This window comes from Ptychodera flava, chromosome 13, assembly GCF_041260155.1.
Source record: "Ptychodera flava strain L36383 chromosome 13, AS_Pfla_20210202, whole genome shotgun sequence".
Classification (NCBI taxonomy): Eukaryota; Metazoa; Hemichordata; class Enteropneusta; family Ptychoderidae; genus Ptychodera; species Ptychodera flava.
The window spans coordinates 30960625-30977818 of record NC_091940.1 but is presented as its reverse complement, the minus strand read 5'-3'; the positions used below and the strand labels follow the sequence as shown (position 1 = coordinate 30977818).

Genomic DNA, 17194 nt, shown 5'->3' with positions numbered 1-17194 from the left:
AAGAGAATTTTTTTGCATGGTCAGGTCTTCTATAGGATGGCAATGGTGGTGGTGAAGTAGTCCCATGATAGAAATTGAAGTAACTACAATGCATCTTGCAAGTGGTGGACATTTTTCAAGTAAAAAACGGCTGTAGAGGGCGCTATCACATGTAATCTTCCAAGAGTAGCTCAGGCATTGTGTCCCAAGTGAACTGGATAGGGTTCACTGGAATGTGCCTGTACAATGCTCAAAAGTGAAAAATGTTGACAAGTTTCCTAGGTTTTGTAGAGGATGATGGAATTGCAGTAAAATACTTCAGGGATAGAAATAAAGATAAAAAGTACCTATTGCAGTAATGAAGAGCATGTAGGTACTAACATGCATTTCACGAAACTGCATTTGTGTACCTGTATATGATATATTTACACACATGATAAACAACAACTGGGTTCTGTCAAGATGAAAAATACTACATACCAGTTTAAATGTAATGTAATCAGTGAGCATGAAAAAAATTAGAACAAAATGGCTGCCTGGTAGCCATGTTGGATTGTATCATGAAGAAATTTGATGTGCACATTAAGCCATAGCGTTGTCTTGTACCAAGTTTAAAAGAAATCTGTTGTGGTATGTCTTAGTTATGGCTCTGGACATTAAGAACAGCCCAAGAAAATGGCAGCCTGGCAGCCACATTGGATCGTACCATGAAACATTTGACATACTTATGAAAGTCATAGAGTGTTGTTCTTGTGCAAAGTTTAAAAGAAATTTGTCAAGGCATGTCTCAGTAGGAGCTCTGGACATAAAAAAAATTGCAAGAAAATAGGCAATTGTATCACAAAACAAATCAACATGCATATGGATGCTATAGTTTATTATCTTTGTGCAAAGTTTGAAAGAAATTTGGCCAGGCATGTCTGAGATATCTGCATGGATTCTATTAGACAGACGGACAGACGGTGAATAATCTATAAGCACCCCAAAGCTGAGAAACAACCTACCCCTTTTAAACTAATTCTAAATATTTGCCAAGCCAAAAATTTAATCATTCAAAACTTGCACTAATCAGCTTCCAAATTAATGTCTATAAGCAGAGATTTCACAATCAATTTTCACTTATGTTGGGAGATTTTAACAGATTTCTAAAACAATGCAGAATAGTTACCATTGTATTTTTAATGTTGTGTAATGAAATACCAGTCTTTATACCTTTGTGTAAATATGTTATTTTAGGGAAGTATTTGTCCTATTTGCCAAACCAATGACTATTTTGTGTTCACATCGTTGTCTATCAGATTAACATAAAATCAAGAAATGATCATAAACCTGGCAACTCTAATTTGAATCTGTGAAGCTATGTCCTTATGCTTGCTTAGACAATGTTGACGATGAATTGCGCTTAATCTGAACGCATCTTGCCCTGCTGATGTTACTTACTTGAAATTTCACACCTGTTCCCTGTCCAGCTTGAAGTACACATACAGAAATAAACACTACTTCGGGATGCACTGTAGTACCCATTGTAGCATGTTCCACTATTCATGCATGGACTTGATGCACAATAATCCAACTGAGGAATGAGAGCTGAAAAGGCAATTTTGAGTGGACATCAATTAACATTACTCATTATCAGGAACATTGAAAGGTAACTGTATATTTGAGAACACTTGTTTGTCTGTAACATTTGCCTGTTTGTAAACGAACAGTTGTTTGCTTGTTTCTAGATATCCTTGAGAGTAGATATTTCGATGCATCACATCCGTAGCTTTGAATGACTTGAAGAAGGGTGTAGAGAAGACTGCAGTGACAATGTAGGATAATCACATTGATTAAAATGTTCATAGAGCATCATTATCCCACCACTGCCACCAATGTAATGCTGAATGATCAGGCCCATATCTTCCCGTTTCACCTGTGTGATCACTGGTTGGGTAAGTAATGGATCTCTCAGAGTGAAGTTGTTCTCTAAATATTTTTTCTGGACTTGCAGCTGATGATAACACTGCAGGACATTAGACACGATGGTATTGTTTTACTCATTTTTGTTGCTCACCAGCAAATACAACTACAGATCTAGATAAGAAGACATCGTCACACTAGGATATATATTTGTTAACTGATTGGAATACTTACTGACTGCAATTTGACAGTTGTTTGCGACATACTGACTGGTGCACTGACAGAAATACGATGCGGTGGGATTGTTACCAGTATAACTTTGATAATAGTTTAAGCAGGAGCCACCATTAAGGCAAGGATTTGTAGTACAGGCATCAAGAGATGGAACACTCACTGAGAAAATAATAATATTCTCATCAAGTTATTACATTTTCATTTAAATTTTTTGTCAAGCACCTCCACTTGTATGAAAATTGACCAATCATGGAGATAAAAGACTTAACTGCCAAAATTCACATACTGGAGTCGCACCATCTCTGTATGTTTTTATGATTTATAAATTAGATTGCAGATAAGAAAGGTTTTTGTTTCTTTTTTGGATGACAGTAATCAATAGGCTTACATCTTTGAGATGGATTGGTTTGTATATAAATTTGGGAATCTCTTTAATGTAACCTGAATGTTCACTTCTTAGCTATAGAATTTAACAAAACACACATCATAATATCATTCCTATGTAGTGCTGTTCATTGAGCACATGCATCCAGATCTTGTTCTGAAACAAAATCATCTTTCAAATACAATATTACAAATAAAACGATTTGATATTGGATATTGGAATGTTAAACTGAAGATTTGTATTTTAAGAGACTCACATCAATCAGAATGAATATGAAAATTAAATCCATACTAAAATGAGGTCCAGTGAAAAGCAATTCTATACATACCTGCAAAATCTTGGCAGTTCACACCAGCGTAGTTGGATGGACAGACACATAAGTAGTAAAAGTCCATGTTAATACAGGTAGCTCCATTTAGACAAGGATTATTACTGCATGGGTTGGTTGACACAACAGCTATTTACATTATGATGGAAAGGCAATTAGAAAATAATTAAAAATTCATACATTATATTTAATGCAGATACATGACATTGGGCAATAGAATTTACCTGACAAAAAATAACCATACAGAAAAATTCATTCCCTTAGTTATTAAAGGTTCCAAGACAAGAAAGTGACCTCTTTAATCTAAAAATTCTCTGATGGTTACTAAGCTCAGAATCCCTGTAAATTATACATTTTCTGAAAGCCTAGATATAGGGGAAGATTTTGGTAATCACAGTGTCACCATTGTTTATATAACCATCACGTGACAGGTAATTTGCACAAACTTTCAAAAATCGGTTTTCCCTACTTTTTGTCTCAATACTTCAAAATATCTGACTTAAATTTGCTGGAATGCAAGCTGTCACAACGCTCTTAAAAAGTGTGTCGCAGATTTTTTATATCTTGCTTTGTTTTTATTTGAGCACAATCTTAAAGAACTCAACTAGGGTCAAATTCACTGCTCTGGAAGTTTTCCTGGCCTAAAAATTGTTTAAGGTGGTTTTTAAAAATTCTGAGACACCCTTTGGAAGATCCTTAGGACAGCTTGCATTCACACAAATTTCAGCCATATATCTCAAAGCATTGAAACAAAACATAGGGAAAACCGATTTTTGAAAGGTTATGCAAATTACCTGTCACGTGATAGTTATGTAAACAATGGTGACACTACGGTAACCAAAACGTTCACCTATATCTAGGCTTTCCGAAAATATATGATGTACAGGGATTTCTGAGCTTATTAACCATTAGAGAATTGTTAGCTTAAAAAGGTTAATTTCTTGTCTTGGAACCTTAAATTAATTCTAAATTATCAGTTGCTGTCATAAAAATACAGCCTAATTCATTCATTTTCTATTGCCCCTAATCACTCTCAAAATCCACCCTATTCTCTACCTGTGATGGATATCTTGCTTTAAAACTCGATCTTCAAACATGTCTGTGATGAAGAGTGATTTTTCATATCAAACAGCAATATAGTTGGAAAACACAACTTTATTGGATCAATGATAAAAAGTGTATTGATGGTATCAAACTATGGAACTAATATGAAAATATAAATTGGTGTATGCTAGGTAGCTTGAACATGTAATGATTAAGTTTAATCATGACCTACTTTGACAGTTTGTACCAGTGTAGCCGGATGTGCACTGACACGTGTATGTTGTGGCTCCAGTTACAGAACATGTGCCGCCATTCATGCATGGATTGTTAGTACATGGGGTGAAAGTTACAGCTGAAATGCACAAATGGGAAACGATGTATCATGTCGCTGTGTGCTTGTCTAAAGCCGTGATTTTACATGTGGTCTACTAACTGAGAATCTTCTGTCAGTATTTTTAATGATCAGAAGTAAACTGAAAATGAATGAACTTGTTTTGATGATGTGATGCCCAATAATGGTTTGAATTTTGTAGTGATTCGGACAATGTGCTGGAAGTGAAAGTGTCACAGGGGAAAGTTGTTTATAATAAATATTACCCCGTGAAAAGGAAAATCAAAGTGCATGCATTTAAATGTTGGAAAACTTGCACTCTTTGAGCAAGTCAATCTTTCTCCATGTAAGGCAATTTGTTTGTGTGCCTATGAATTATGATCGCATGATTTAATTGTCAAAATACAGCACTGAGAAGAACCATGGTTTGTATATGTCTAGGAAATCCTAACGTTAAAGGTAACCATTATGTTGATTCAACATCCAATCCAGATTCATAAATGAGTACAGCCAAAGACAACACACACTCCCGTCGAAAAGAAAGTCATAAAGCTGTTTAAAAAAACACATGCATGGACTAATTAAAACTGAAAGCCTTGACAAAAAGCCTAGCTTTGAACAAAAAGTCTGCCACACACAACTTGCAATTGACCAATCTCTATCCCTCTGAGGGACTGCATGCATGGGTCATGAAATTTGGTTGGAAAGCTGTTATAATTGTGAAAGCTGCTACTTCAGGGTATTGCAAAGACCATTTCTGAACGTGCAGTGCATGTGAAGGTGTCAAAAAATGGAAGTCTGAACATTGTTGGATGCCAAATCGATGCAAATGTTTAAGAAAAAGAATATCCAAAACTCATGTAAGACTTTTCTACAAAGACTTAGCCATCTTGTACAGAATCGATGCACACATTTTACACACAAATTGTGTTGATTTGCATTGAACTCTCCCTTGTAAGACTATCAAGGTACATAATTTTGAAACAAAAAGAACATTCACCACCATTTCTGCACCTGCACAACAGGTAAATCCCCGACAAGCAGGTCTTCTGGTGCCAGAACTGGCTGATGAAGACAAACTACTGGTACGTTTTTTTAAGAATATCCGACTGCCCTTTCTTATTTGAAAGACACTGCCATATTCATTATGCTAGACCAACAATCAAGTAGCAAACCCAAATGCTATTTGTGTCTGTGATATCCAAGATTCCTGAAAGTCTTGGCTCAACATCATGTACATAGTGAATACGCTGTATTCTGTGACTGTTCAATTTAAGCAGATTAGGTCACTCCTCACCTGTAATTTGTGATCTCATCAAATCCATCACACTTGACATTATTTTGATAATTCTCTAACAATAAATTGTGCTTATAAATTATAGTAATCAAGTGAGACAATTTAAGTTATAATATGCTTGTGAATCACAATCTTCTACTCCTCTTTCTCATGCTTAAAATATGCCAGGTTGGCAAGTTTACCATAACATCAAACTTTTTAAACAACAGCAGTGACCCTTCATGTTGTCTATATCTCCAAGTCTCTAAGGTTATTTTAAGTAATCATATTTTCATATGTGTCAATTTTTTGTGATTCATGTGGAATGACTGGCAACCTTTTTGTTTCATGCCACTAAAAAGGTGAAGTGAATGCCCGTTAAAATAAGGGGCCTCTTACATTGGAGCTACACCTTGAGAGCAATGAATGAGAGAGGTAAAATGTGCCTGTGACTTACGTGTTTGACAGTTTGTTCGTGTGTAGGCGGAGGTGCACTGACACTGGTATGATGTGGATCCAATTACAGTACATGTGCCGCCATTCAAGCATGGATTGTTAGTACATGGGGTGATGGTTACAGCTGCAATGAAAGACAGAAAATTTTCAACATTACTGTGCAAAAGAAAATATCCAAGTGTGTGAGTCTGTTGTTGAACGACCGGGCGATGTTTGTGAAAAGTGTGAGGCATGTCATAGTGATGAATACAAACCCTCCGATTGTACTTGTTCATTACTTACGTGTTTGACAGATTGTTCCTGTGAAGCTGGATGTACACTGACACACATATGTTGTGGTTCCAGTTGAAATACAAGTGCCACCATTCATACAAGGATTATTGAGACAAGGGTTAGTTGTGACAACTGTAACACAAATCAACAGAAAGTCCATGCATAAACAGTGGCGAGATAAGTGTTAGAATTGTAATACTTATGGACAAGGAGCTGGATTTTGGAAAGACTCTGAGATCTTGGGCTGAGGTGGCCAGTACCAGGATGAGGATACAGTATGTGTGATAACTTTTTTACCTTCAAAGATATATTTTTCTTTTTTTGCTGGCAAAGGAAGTGAACATATTTTTCAAATACTACTTTTTCTGATTTTACATTTTTTGAAGAGCACTGAGCATTTCTGAAATCAACTTATTTTACAATTTGCTGGAGAAAGACCTGGGTTTTGGAGAGATCTTGAGATGGGGTGGCAGAGCATCTAGATGATGATATTTAACCTTTTGCCTTAAAGATCTATTTTTCTTATTTTGCTGGCAGACTGAATACTTTTTTCTAATCTTACCCTTTCTGATTAAGTATTTTTTGAAGGAGCATGAGCATTTCTAATTTTTTTACATATTAAATCAATGAACTCCTCAGGATCAAATGGCCTATGCCTCTTTGAAAACAGATAACATAGCATTGACAGGAATTCTCCTACTTTTACTGGTGTTCTGAAAGTTAAAGCTCCATAGGCTGTATCTTTTGGCTACTTTTACAGAACTTTTGTTTTGATGCTTCCCTACACTTTCTGCATTGAATCCCTAAACTGTAAAGTAATGCCAACTATTAAGCATAAAAACACAACCTATATGAGTATAATCCACAAAGTCCGGACTAGAATTCATTTGTAAACAATAAACAATTATCACCACACACATACAAGCCATGTTGATAAAAAGAATACTCAAAATTTCAGCATGACAAACAGATTAGGGTCAAACAGCTTATGTCCCTTTCAGACAATGAATTATGTCTAATAGACTAATGTCTAAATCCTGCACTTACTCGTTTGACAATTAGTTCCTGTGTACCCAGATTGACAAATGCATGCATATGAAGATCCATCCGGGTAACATGTACCACCATTTAAACAGGGGCTGTTAACACACGGGTTAGAGGTGACAGCTGAAACACACAACGAGTCACATGATAGAACAGGAAGAACTCACGTGTGTTAGTGAGATAGGAGATCACAAAGAGAGGGTGCAGGCATTAAACAGAATCTCCATGCAATGAATATAGCCAATTGCAGTGAATAACATTGGAGATCACACACAACAAACTGTATGATAAGTCAAATTACAAGCATTGTGACATGACCTTGGAGTTTAGATCAAGAATCATGTTTACAGATAGGAAAAGGTACTGGAAAATACATCAGAAAGTTACAAGTAATGTATCTTTGGTGTCTACTTGACTTACGTGTCTGACAGTTGGATCCTGTATAGCTTGTTGGACATTGACATTGATAAGTTGAACCAAAATTGATGCAGGTGCCACCGTTCAAACATGGGCTGATGGCGCATGGGTCAACAGAGACAACTATTATAGAGAAACAATATCAATATGTTTCCTTATTAAAATGAGCCTTTACTGCAAGTATCACCAGCTACTGGTAGTATAAGGTATGGTGTACCCTTTCAGGTGATTCTACCGAACACTGATCACATTCACCTTGAGAATATGAGACTTATTATTATTGCATGCTCTGTACAAAACATGTGCATAGTTGTGGGCAGCATCAGAAAGACATCTGAAATTATTAAGTGTGTTTTGTGTTGTATCTGTTCTATGAAGATCTTTGCATGTGTACAGGAAAAATATAGGCAAGGGTGTACCTTTTTGTCATTTTTGATAATCTTGCCAGCTTCTTGTATGAACATGTGTTTCTAATTAGTTCACAAAATCAGCGGTATCAGACCAACTGTATTGCACTTGGGAATCACTTCACTCATCATACTGGCATATAAACGTTAGGAAGATTTTCCTCGTTTACTGGCTTTTGAGATCTGATTTTCACATTACATAGACATACCGGTTTGACAGTTTGTACCAGTGTACTGAGCAGGACAATTACAAGAGTAGCCGTTGTTTACGTTCAGGCAAGTACCACCATTTAAGCAGGGACTACTGGCACAAGGGTTGGAGATAACTGAAAGAAACATTTGTAAAGAATTTAACAGTAACTTCTCTTGATTGTAATGAGAATGATGAAACTTTAGGCACAATGACTTCTAAAACATTATTTCAGTTATCCGGGGGATTGAAAAGGCAATCAAAAACTATACTGAAATTATACATCCAACATGTCCAGATTGCCATGCAAGTCATGGCAACTGTGACTGAATATCTTGACGGTTTTGTACAACCAACTGCCAAATGTGAGAAATGTTGTTATACAGTGATCACAGTGTATACAACAAGATAAAATTGAGTGACTGAATGTTGTACCACCTATCAATGTACTATAATGCCCAAACCAAGTCATGGGTGAACTTACATATTTCACAGTTTGTGCCAAAGTAGTTTGCCATACACTGGCACTGGTAAGTTGTTCCAAGGTCAATGCAAGTACCACCATTACTGCAGGGGTTGATGCTGCAAGGGCTTGTCACAGCTACAACAAAGAAGCATAGTTTCAATTTTGTTGCTTGTCGGCTGTTCACGTGAAAAAAACATAGGGCCAATGCCCCTGAAGCTAATACAGATGTGGACAGTATAGAGGATGTACATATAGCATAATACCAGATACAGTGAGTGCACAGATCCTTTTGGCAATACAGTGTATTCTTATGGCAGAATAATTGTTTCAGTATGGCTTATACTGGTACTTACAGATACCTATATACGCAGACATTCATCAATAGCAAGCATAGACAATCAACTGCCATCTATGCCTAGTGTCTTTGCCATCCGTCTCTTACACAAGATGGACACTTACCGTATATGGGCAGTTTGACACAAAATGCTATCAGATGAGTAACTTTTGAGTAACAAAGTTTTTGACCACAAATGGTAAAAATTGTCCCAAAAATACAAAATTGAAGATTTTATCACAATTACAATATATCACACTGGGATAACCCATAGGAAGCTGTATACTAATATCAAAGCTATCAGACAAGTAATTTTTGAGAAACAAATTTTTTGACCAAATGTTGCAAAAATTGCCCCAAAATACAAAATTGCACATTTCATCACAATATTACTAAATTGCATTAAGTTTATCAGTAGGAATCTGTATACCAAATAACAAAGCTATTGGATGAGTAGTTTTTGGATGAACACAGTTTTTGACCAAACATGGCAAAAATTGCCCCCAAAAACACAAAATTGTAGATTTCATCATAATTTGAATATGTTATCTTTTGATCATCCCTATGAACCTGTACACCAAATATCAAAACGATAAGACAAGTCATTTTCATGACATACATTTTTGACCAAAAGTGACAAAAATTGCCTTAAAAATACAAATGTCCATATTTCTACACAATTTGAACAAATCTGATAAAGGTTGTCCCTAGGGACTTATATCCAAAATATCAAAGCTGTCTGACCAGCAGTTTTGAAGAAGATTTTAAAGATTATTTGACCAAAAATGACAATAATTGCCTTAAAAATGCAAATTTGCATATTTCATCACAGTTTGAAAAAATCAAAGTTAGGTCATTTCTGGGGACCTGTATACCAATATCAAAGCTGTCAGGCCAGCGGTTATGAAGAAGATGATTTGATTTTTTACAAAAAAGGCTTTTTTGAGCTAATTTGCATATTTTCAGCGATATAAAAAAACACCAAAAAGCAGTTTGTCATAATCATATTTTGCATCTACACAACAGATATCAAAAATGTAAGTACTGTGGTTCTCAATATATTTGAGTGAACAGACATCCTCACAAACGGACATACATATATACATACATACAGACTGACGCCGGAGGGATACCCATCCCAATAGCTTCTATAGACAATAGTCTATAGTAGCTAAAAAGAGCTAAAAACTACAGCTATTTTCTGTAAACTTATATTATGCAATTGACTCATTGTATGGACATAATTGACTGGAGACCGCATAAGCTAGCATTCATTGAAGACTAACCATCATAAGATTTAGTGATGCTAGATGCATATTTGCCTATGTACGTGACTTTACAAAAGCAAACGATAACTAAAAATTGATCGTTGATGACACAGTCCCCACTTGTTAATGGGTACTTTGATTACATGTCCTCAGAGAGGATAGAGTCCTCTTCATTAATTAGGTCTGTGATAAAATACTTTGATACAGATGGCACTCAATGGCCAAGAATGAGTTCCATGGTGATGAAAACATAAAACCAATGTAGGCCACCATCCTAAAGTTCATAAAATGAGTCTACTAGGAATTAATCAACAGGATGTTGCAAAACATTTTTGCATACAATCCTAACACTTAACAGATTATCAGTTGTACCATATTTCATAAAGTTTGATGCAGTATTTACAACACTATGAGATCAACATCTGTATCAAGTTTCATCACATTTGACGTTGTATTAATTTGTGGCTATATCACCCTAATTAGGAAAGTTCATTACTTATGCAATTACAAATTAATTAAAATGACACTGATAAATGTCTTTTTCAATGTTAAAGCAATGTGAGCTTAACATCTGTACAAAGTTTCATGAATTTGATGCAGTATTTCTTGACATATCAGCCTATTTACGAAACTTCAATAATTGACATGTTACTGCTACATGACGTGAAACAAATTGAGGAGCATATGTATGAAATAGGTCAATGTCCTTGTACCAACTTTGAATGATACTGGTGGCAATATGTCTGAGTTATGGCTCTGTACATAAGAAAATTGTAACAAATTCACCGCCATGCAGCGATATTGATCTTACTGTTAAAAAATCAACAATATATGTACGACATAAGTCAATGTACATGTACCAACTTTGAATAAGATCAGTTGAGACTTGCCAGAGTTATGGCTCTCGACATGAAACAACCATAACGAAATTGCTACCATGTGGCCATATTGGACCATCTCGTGAAACCAATCTATATACATATGTATAAATAAGTCAATGTCCTTGTACCAACTTTGAATAAATTTGCTTGATACATGTCTGAGTTATGGTTCGGGACATGAAAAAATCGAAAAAAAATGGCCACACGGCGGCCATATTGGATTGTATCACAAAACAAATCAATGTGCATATGTATGACATAGGTCGATGTCCCTGTACTAAGTTTAAATAAAATCGGTGAATAAAATCAGTTGAGACGTGCCCAAGTTTTGGCTAAGGACATGAAAAAATTGTAACCAATATGGCTGCCATGCAGCCATATTGGATCATATCATGAAACAAATTGACGTACATATGTATGACATAAGTCAATGTCCTTGTACAACTTTGAATAAAATCGGTTGAGATATGCTTGACTTATGGCTCTGTACATGAAAAAATCGTTAGAAAATGGCAGCCTGGCGGCCATATTGGATTGTATCACAAAACAAACTGACGTGCACATCTATGACATTGTTCAATGTCCTTGTACCAACTTTGAATAAAATCGGTTGAGATATGCCTGACTTATGGCTCTGTACATGAAAAAATCGTTACAAAATGGCCGCCTGGCGGCCATATTGGATCGTATCACAAAAAAAATTGACGTGCATATCTATGACATTGGTCAATGTCCTTGTACCAACTTTGAATAAAATCGGTTGAAACATGTCTGAGTTATGGCTCTGTACATGAAAAAATCGTTAGAAAATGGCCGCCTGGCGGCCATATTGGATCGTATCACAAAACAAATTGACATGCATATCTATGACATTGGTCAATGTCCTTGTACTAACTTTGAATAAAATCGGTTGAAACATGTCTGAGTTATGGCTCTGTACATGAAAAAATCGTTAGAAAATGGCCGCCTGGCGGCCATATTGGATCGTATCACAAAAAAAATTGACGTGCATATCTATGACATTGGTCAATGTCCTTGTACCAACTTTGAATAAAATCGGTTGAAACGTGTCTGAGTTATGGCTCTGTACATGAAAAAATCGTAATAAAATGGCTGCCTGGCGGCCATATTGGATCGTATCACAAAACAAATTGACGTGCATCTGTATGACATATGAAGTAATTCTTGTACCAATTTTGAATGAAATCGCTCCTTGCATCTCTGAGATATCTGCGTGAACGGACGGACGCACGCACGGACGCACACACGCACGCACGCACGGACGCACACACGCACGGACACGACCAAACCTATAAGTCCCCCCAGACGGTGTCCGTGGGGACTAAAAATATATGATGCATTTTTGTGTGACTGTTATCCAAGATTTTTGTCTTTAAAGCTGTTTAACAGCATGAGAGGAAATACTGAAAACAATAATTAAGCCACATAAAACTTACGGATCTCGCAATTAGTTCCTGTGAAGGTTGACATACACTGACAGAGATATCCAGTTTGTGTGACGATACATGTTCCACCGTTGAGACAAGTGTTTGTTGTGCAGCTGCTGACCGCTGTTGTCAATAGAAGAAATCATTGCAAAAGACATGATTTAACTATTATGAACAACCTCAGAGTGTCTTACAACAATGCGTTTCGTATTCTCATGCATTTGCCTCGTGATTGTAGTGCAAGTGCAATGTTTGTTGAAAATTCAATTCCATCTTTCCAAGCTCTGCGGCGAAAGTTCTTGTTTAATTTCTCAGACCGATTGCAAAATAGTGACAATAGCGTGTTAGCCACAATTCGAAAATCGGATGCATTTGTCTATTCTAGCTTTAACGCGACATATAGAAAGTCGATGTATATTTTAACCTAGAAACTTTTGACTCTTTTAGCTTTTGTGGCAAGTTTTTTTTTTAGTCTATGTAATATGTTATGTCCCTTTTTGTTTATTCTTTTTTATATGGGATGCAACAAACTGTATTTTTAATACTTATTGTGCTTTTATCCTGAATTAAAGTTTATTATTATCATGATTAAATTATTATTTTCCTACTATGCCTTGGATAAGTGTGCCTCATAGAAACTTTGTACAAAAGACTCCAAATGATGTGCTCTCATTTGTATATAAGATTATTCACAAGATACCGGAGTTTCCATACATCATTGCAGCTGAGGTATTGTTTGAGACAAGCAGCGTTATACCCAGGCGTATGATGTAAAAGGATGTAAATCATGGTGTTGTTTGAATAACCTTAATATTATACACCTTTTTCGTCCCATTTTACCAGAGAAAGTCAAAATTAAAGTGTCTTTACGCACACAGCGTTGCTTGATGCAAGTGGGCTGGGAATGCATTCAGTGCGAAATTTCAATCAACAGAAAGAAACTTCAACCAGTGCAGCACAGCGCAAGTGGTAGAAATTGTAGTTCACCAACATAATTTCACTAAAATTCACAGGTTTGACCATTACTCATTGCATTAAGTACTGAATGTTAAGATGTATATTGTTTCAGAAAAAAGTGTAAAATTTTGTCGTTTTTGCCAATTTTGAAGTAAAGGTGCTGTGAGGTCAAAGGTTAAAATAATACCTGAAGTTATGTGACAGTGGTGTTCACTTTTTCAGAGCTAATTTATCAATTACCTAAAATTCTCCACTCTATTATAAGGCACATAATGTTATGCAATAAATTTCTGTAGATCTAGTGTATCTCTCTTCTGTTTTGAAGTGCATATTTACAATAAGGACTGATTCTACTTACTGATATGGCAGTGACTTCCTGAGTATCCAGATGGGCATGTACAACTATAGGAGTAACAATCGGTAGGACTGACAACACACTGTCCATTGTTCAAGCATGGATTTGGTAAGCATGGACTTGGTATCGCTACAATGATAATAATAATAGTAACAATTATCATCATCATCATCATCATCATCATCTACAGTGAAAATTAGCAGAGCCAGTAACAACATTTTATAATACTTCTAAAATCATAGTGAAAAGGTCCCTTTTCATTTGAGTCTCCTGTCATGCATATCTGTACAAGTCACGATTTCAGTTCATTACCACTTTCAAATACTGATATACGAACATCTAATTGTTATAATACTGTCATATTAAAAGCACATTTTGGATGTAACAGAGTATCTGAACAACAGTTACTGTTTCATCATTGTCAATGAGACGTGTAAAATAAACGTGATAGTGAATTCTGTTGGAGCTTAACAGTATTTTACCTTTTTTCCTAAAAGAAGGTCCTGGCTTCAGAATAGTGTTTCACTTTAGATGAAATCACATTTATTTAATATTTGCTTGCGTTGTAAAAAAAAAAACTCATGTACCAGGTTTTGATTACTTTTTTATTTTAATTACTGTTTTGTATAAGTAGGTGTACTGATCAGGCTTTTTTTGTCACTTTGCATGAACAGAATGTTTAAAACTTAGAAAAAATGTTCATCACAGTACGGAGTACATACCCCTTTCGCAGTTAGGACCTTCAAAACATGATGGGCACGTGCACTGATGCACTGTGCATGAGCCACCAACTTGATTACAAGTGCCACCGTTCAAACAAGGTGAGCTTTCACATGATTTGGCGATTGCTGCACACAGTGAAGGAGGGGAAATGAGAAATATTTCCAGGTATTGTTAGATGAGATTGTTAGAAAAAACTTGTGAGTGTTATTTATGACGAATTCAAGTTCTGTGGAAGATGTCTGGAAGAAGTTTTGGAAGTGGATTGTCAACAAACATTCAAGAACGGGATCAAAGTTCTAAGATGACAGGTAGATATGCCCAATGAAGACGGGTGTACCTAGAAAATGTTCTGTAAAGTCAAAAGAAAAATTTGTAAGACGTAGAATATTAGATGATTGACCATGCTTGTTGGAATTCCTCTGCAACCTTGAGAGCATGTTTATGTAAATACAGATGTAGGTATGAAAAGATGTGAACAAACTTAAAATAGGGTGAAGATAGTAAAACAAGTGGCATATATGGGATATTTTTGTAGCCAATTGGAGTTTCTCAGGCAAAACTACAAAATCATCTACAAGTCTCTTCTGCAGAAACGGGAAAATTATGTAATTAATAAGAAACAATGCCAGTCATTCAGAAATGTTCACTGAGTAGAGGCACTGAGGATGAATGTACATCACAGTACTTTCAAATACGTTTCTTCCAGCAGATTAGCCTTAAAATTGCAAGAAGTCACACTTCAACTATGTATTTTTAATGCCACTTTGGGCCGAACTTAGCCAAAGGAAAACCACATTTGATAGCCTTACAAATGGAACCGAAATTAATTTTGAGACATCTTACTTTGTGAGCAGTACAACATCTTTTCTACCTCTCTACTAAACTATTGCCACATATTTCACTGAGTATTCAGCATTTCAGGATTTTACCAGCACTTACACCAAAGAATCTAAAACAACAACAATCCACGGCAGCTACAAATTCTTTCAACCTTATGGATTGTACACCCTCAATTTGGAACAATTTATTCCTGTGATACAATGATTCATGATAGAAAGATAACAGTAAGAGAGACTGAATAGCAAATGTCTGATTGATGTTAATGTATAGCCTTTGTTTGTTGATGTCCTAAAGTTTTAAAAGTCTGAGCAAGTAAACAAAGTGAGTGAACACATAGTGATTCATATGGTTGGTCATATGGTTAGGTAATAGTGATCAGAGGATGATGGCTTCATCAGTTGGTACAGGATGAACTGTTGGAAGAAGTCTGGGCTAGATTAACTGTTAACTGACAGTCTGGCAGGACTGAAGGTTTATGAATAGTCTGGACAGGAATAACCGTCAACAGGAAATCTGGGCGGGATTAAATGTTAACAGACAGTCTGGACAGGATGAGCTGTTAGCAGTGCGTCTGGACAGCATTGACAGTTAGCTGAGGTAATGTTAGTGTGCAGAAAGACTCAGTCTTGACAAAACAATGAGTTGCAAAAAACTTTTCTGGGGATGGTAGTTGTAATTTGATGGCCAGGGATGGCAAGCTAGGCAGTCAGATGTGCAAAAGGTTCTTGGCTGGACACGTGAAACTTCAAAAAGAGACTTACCGACTTCACAGTTTGGTCCTAAATAACAATCTGGACAGGTGCAAGAATATTGCGTGCATGTACCAAGAATTCTATAGCATGAAGCACCATTTTGGCAAGGATTGGAAGAGCAGGGATCAGGAATAGCTAGAAAAATATACAAGCAGCATAAGAAACAGCTTAAAGCAGAAGCGTAACTTGCATAATACACAATGTGGTAACAATGAATTCTGAAAAAACCCATATTTTTTTAACTTACATTCCCAAAACTGATAATGTCTATTGATTAGTTTGAATTTTTTAATATGTAACTGCAATGTTAGTGATTTTATCATACTTGCCATGATAAACACAGGAAAGTGTTATACCTATTCATGTCTACGTAAGAATTTTGATAAGGATTGCATGCAAGCCGAAATACTGTAGATATTCAATTTGAATTCCATTTTTAATGACAAGCTGACAGAGATAGTGCATCAAAATTGAAAAATAAAAACAAAACATATCTGACTACATTTACTGTCAAGGGATAAAACACACCAAAAACAGTGTCTCAGGCATGTAATAATATATTGTTACATTTTCCATTACAATTCTTGAAAGAATGATCTTTTGGTGATCGAGCACATTACATTAGAAGGGAGCTCAAAGGATCACTGATATGCAGTTTACTTGAGCAAATATTGTGGTTTCAGTCAGATTTGAAATTAAAAACTACAACAAAGATCAAAACAGTTGAATGCAAGCACAGCAAGCAAGCAGGAAGAAATGCACAGCAATGTGTGGAACTTACTGGTTTCACAATTTGTTCCACTGAAGCAGCCGATACAAGAGCATGTATATTGAGTGCAGGAGCCAGCCACTGCATTACAAGCTGCACCGTTCTGGCATGGGTTATTAGCACAGGCATTTAAGA

At 36.0% G+C, this 17194-nt stretch overlaps 1 protein-coding gene across 1 annotated transcript in view; it reads right to left on the bottom strand.

Moving 5' to 3' along the window:
• Positions 1 to 17194, bottom strand: part of LOC139148141 (uncharacterized) — a 190109-nt gene that overhangs the window by 24470 nt on the left and 148445 nt on the right. The window contains exons 69-82 of the mRNA XM_070719450.1: positions 17072 to 17194; positions 16300 to 16425; positions 13979 to 14104; positions 12673 to 12786; positions 8751 to 8867; positions 8286 to 8402; positions 7673 to 7792; positions 7256 to 7375; positions 6218 to 6340; positions 5937 to 6059; positions 4105 to 4224; positions 2829 to 2957; positions 2116 to 2274; positions 1420 to 1566 (exon numbers count right to left, since the gene is read on the bottom strand). Of these exons, the coding sequence (XP_070575551.1) occupies positions 1420 to 1566; positions 2116 to 2274; positions 2829 to 2957; positions 4105 to 4224; positions 5937 to 6059; positions 6218 to 6340; positions 7256 to 7375; positions 7673 to 7792; positions 8286 to 8402; positions 8751 to 8867; positions 12673 to 12786; positions 13979 to 14104; positions 16300 to 16425; positions 17072 to 17194 (1764 nt within the window). The remainder of the gene's footprint in view (positions 1 to 1419; positions 1567 to 2115; positions 2275 to 2828; positions 2958 to 4104; positions 4225 to 5936; positions 6060 to 6217; positions 6341 to 7255; positions 7376 to 7672; positions 7793 to 8285; positions 8403 to 8750; positions 8868 to 12672; positions 12787 to 13978; positions 14105 to 16299; positions 16426 to 17071) is intronic.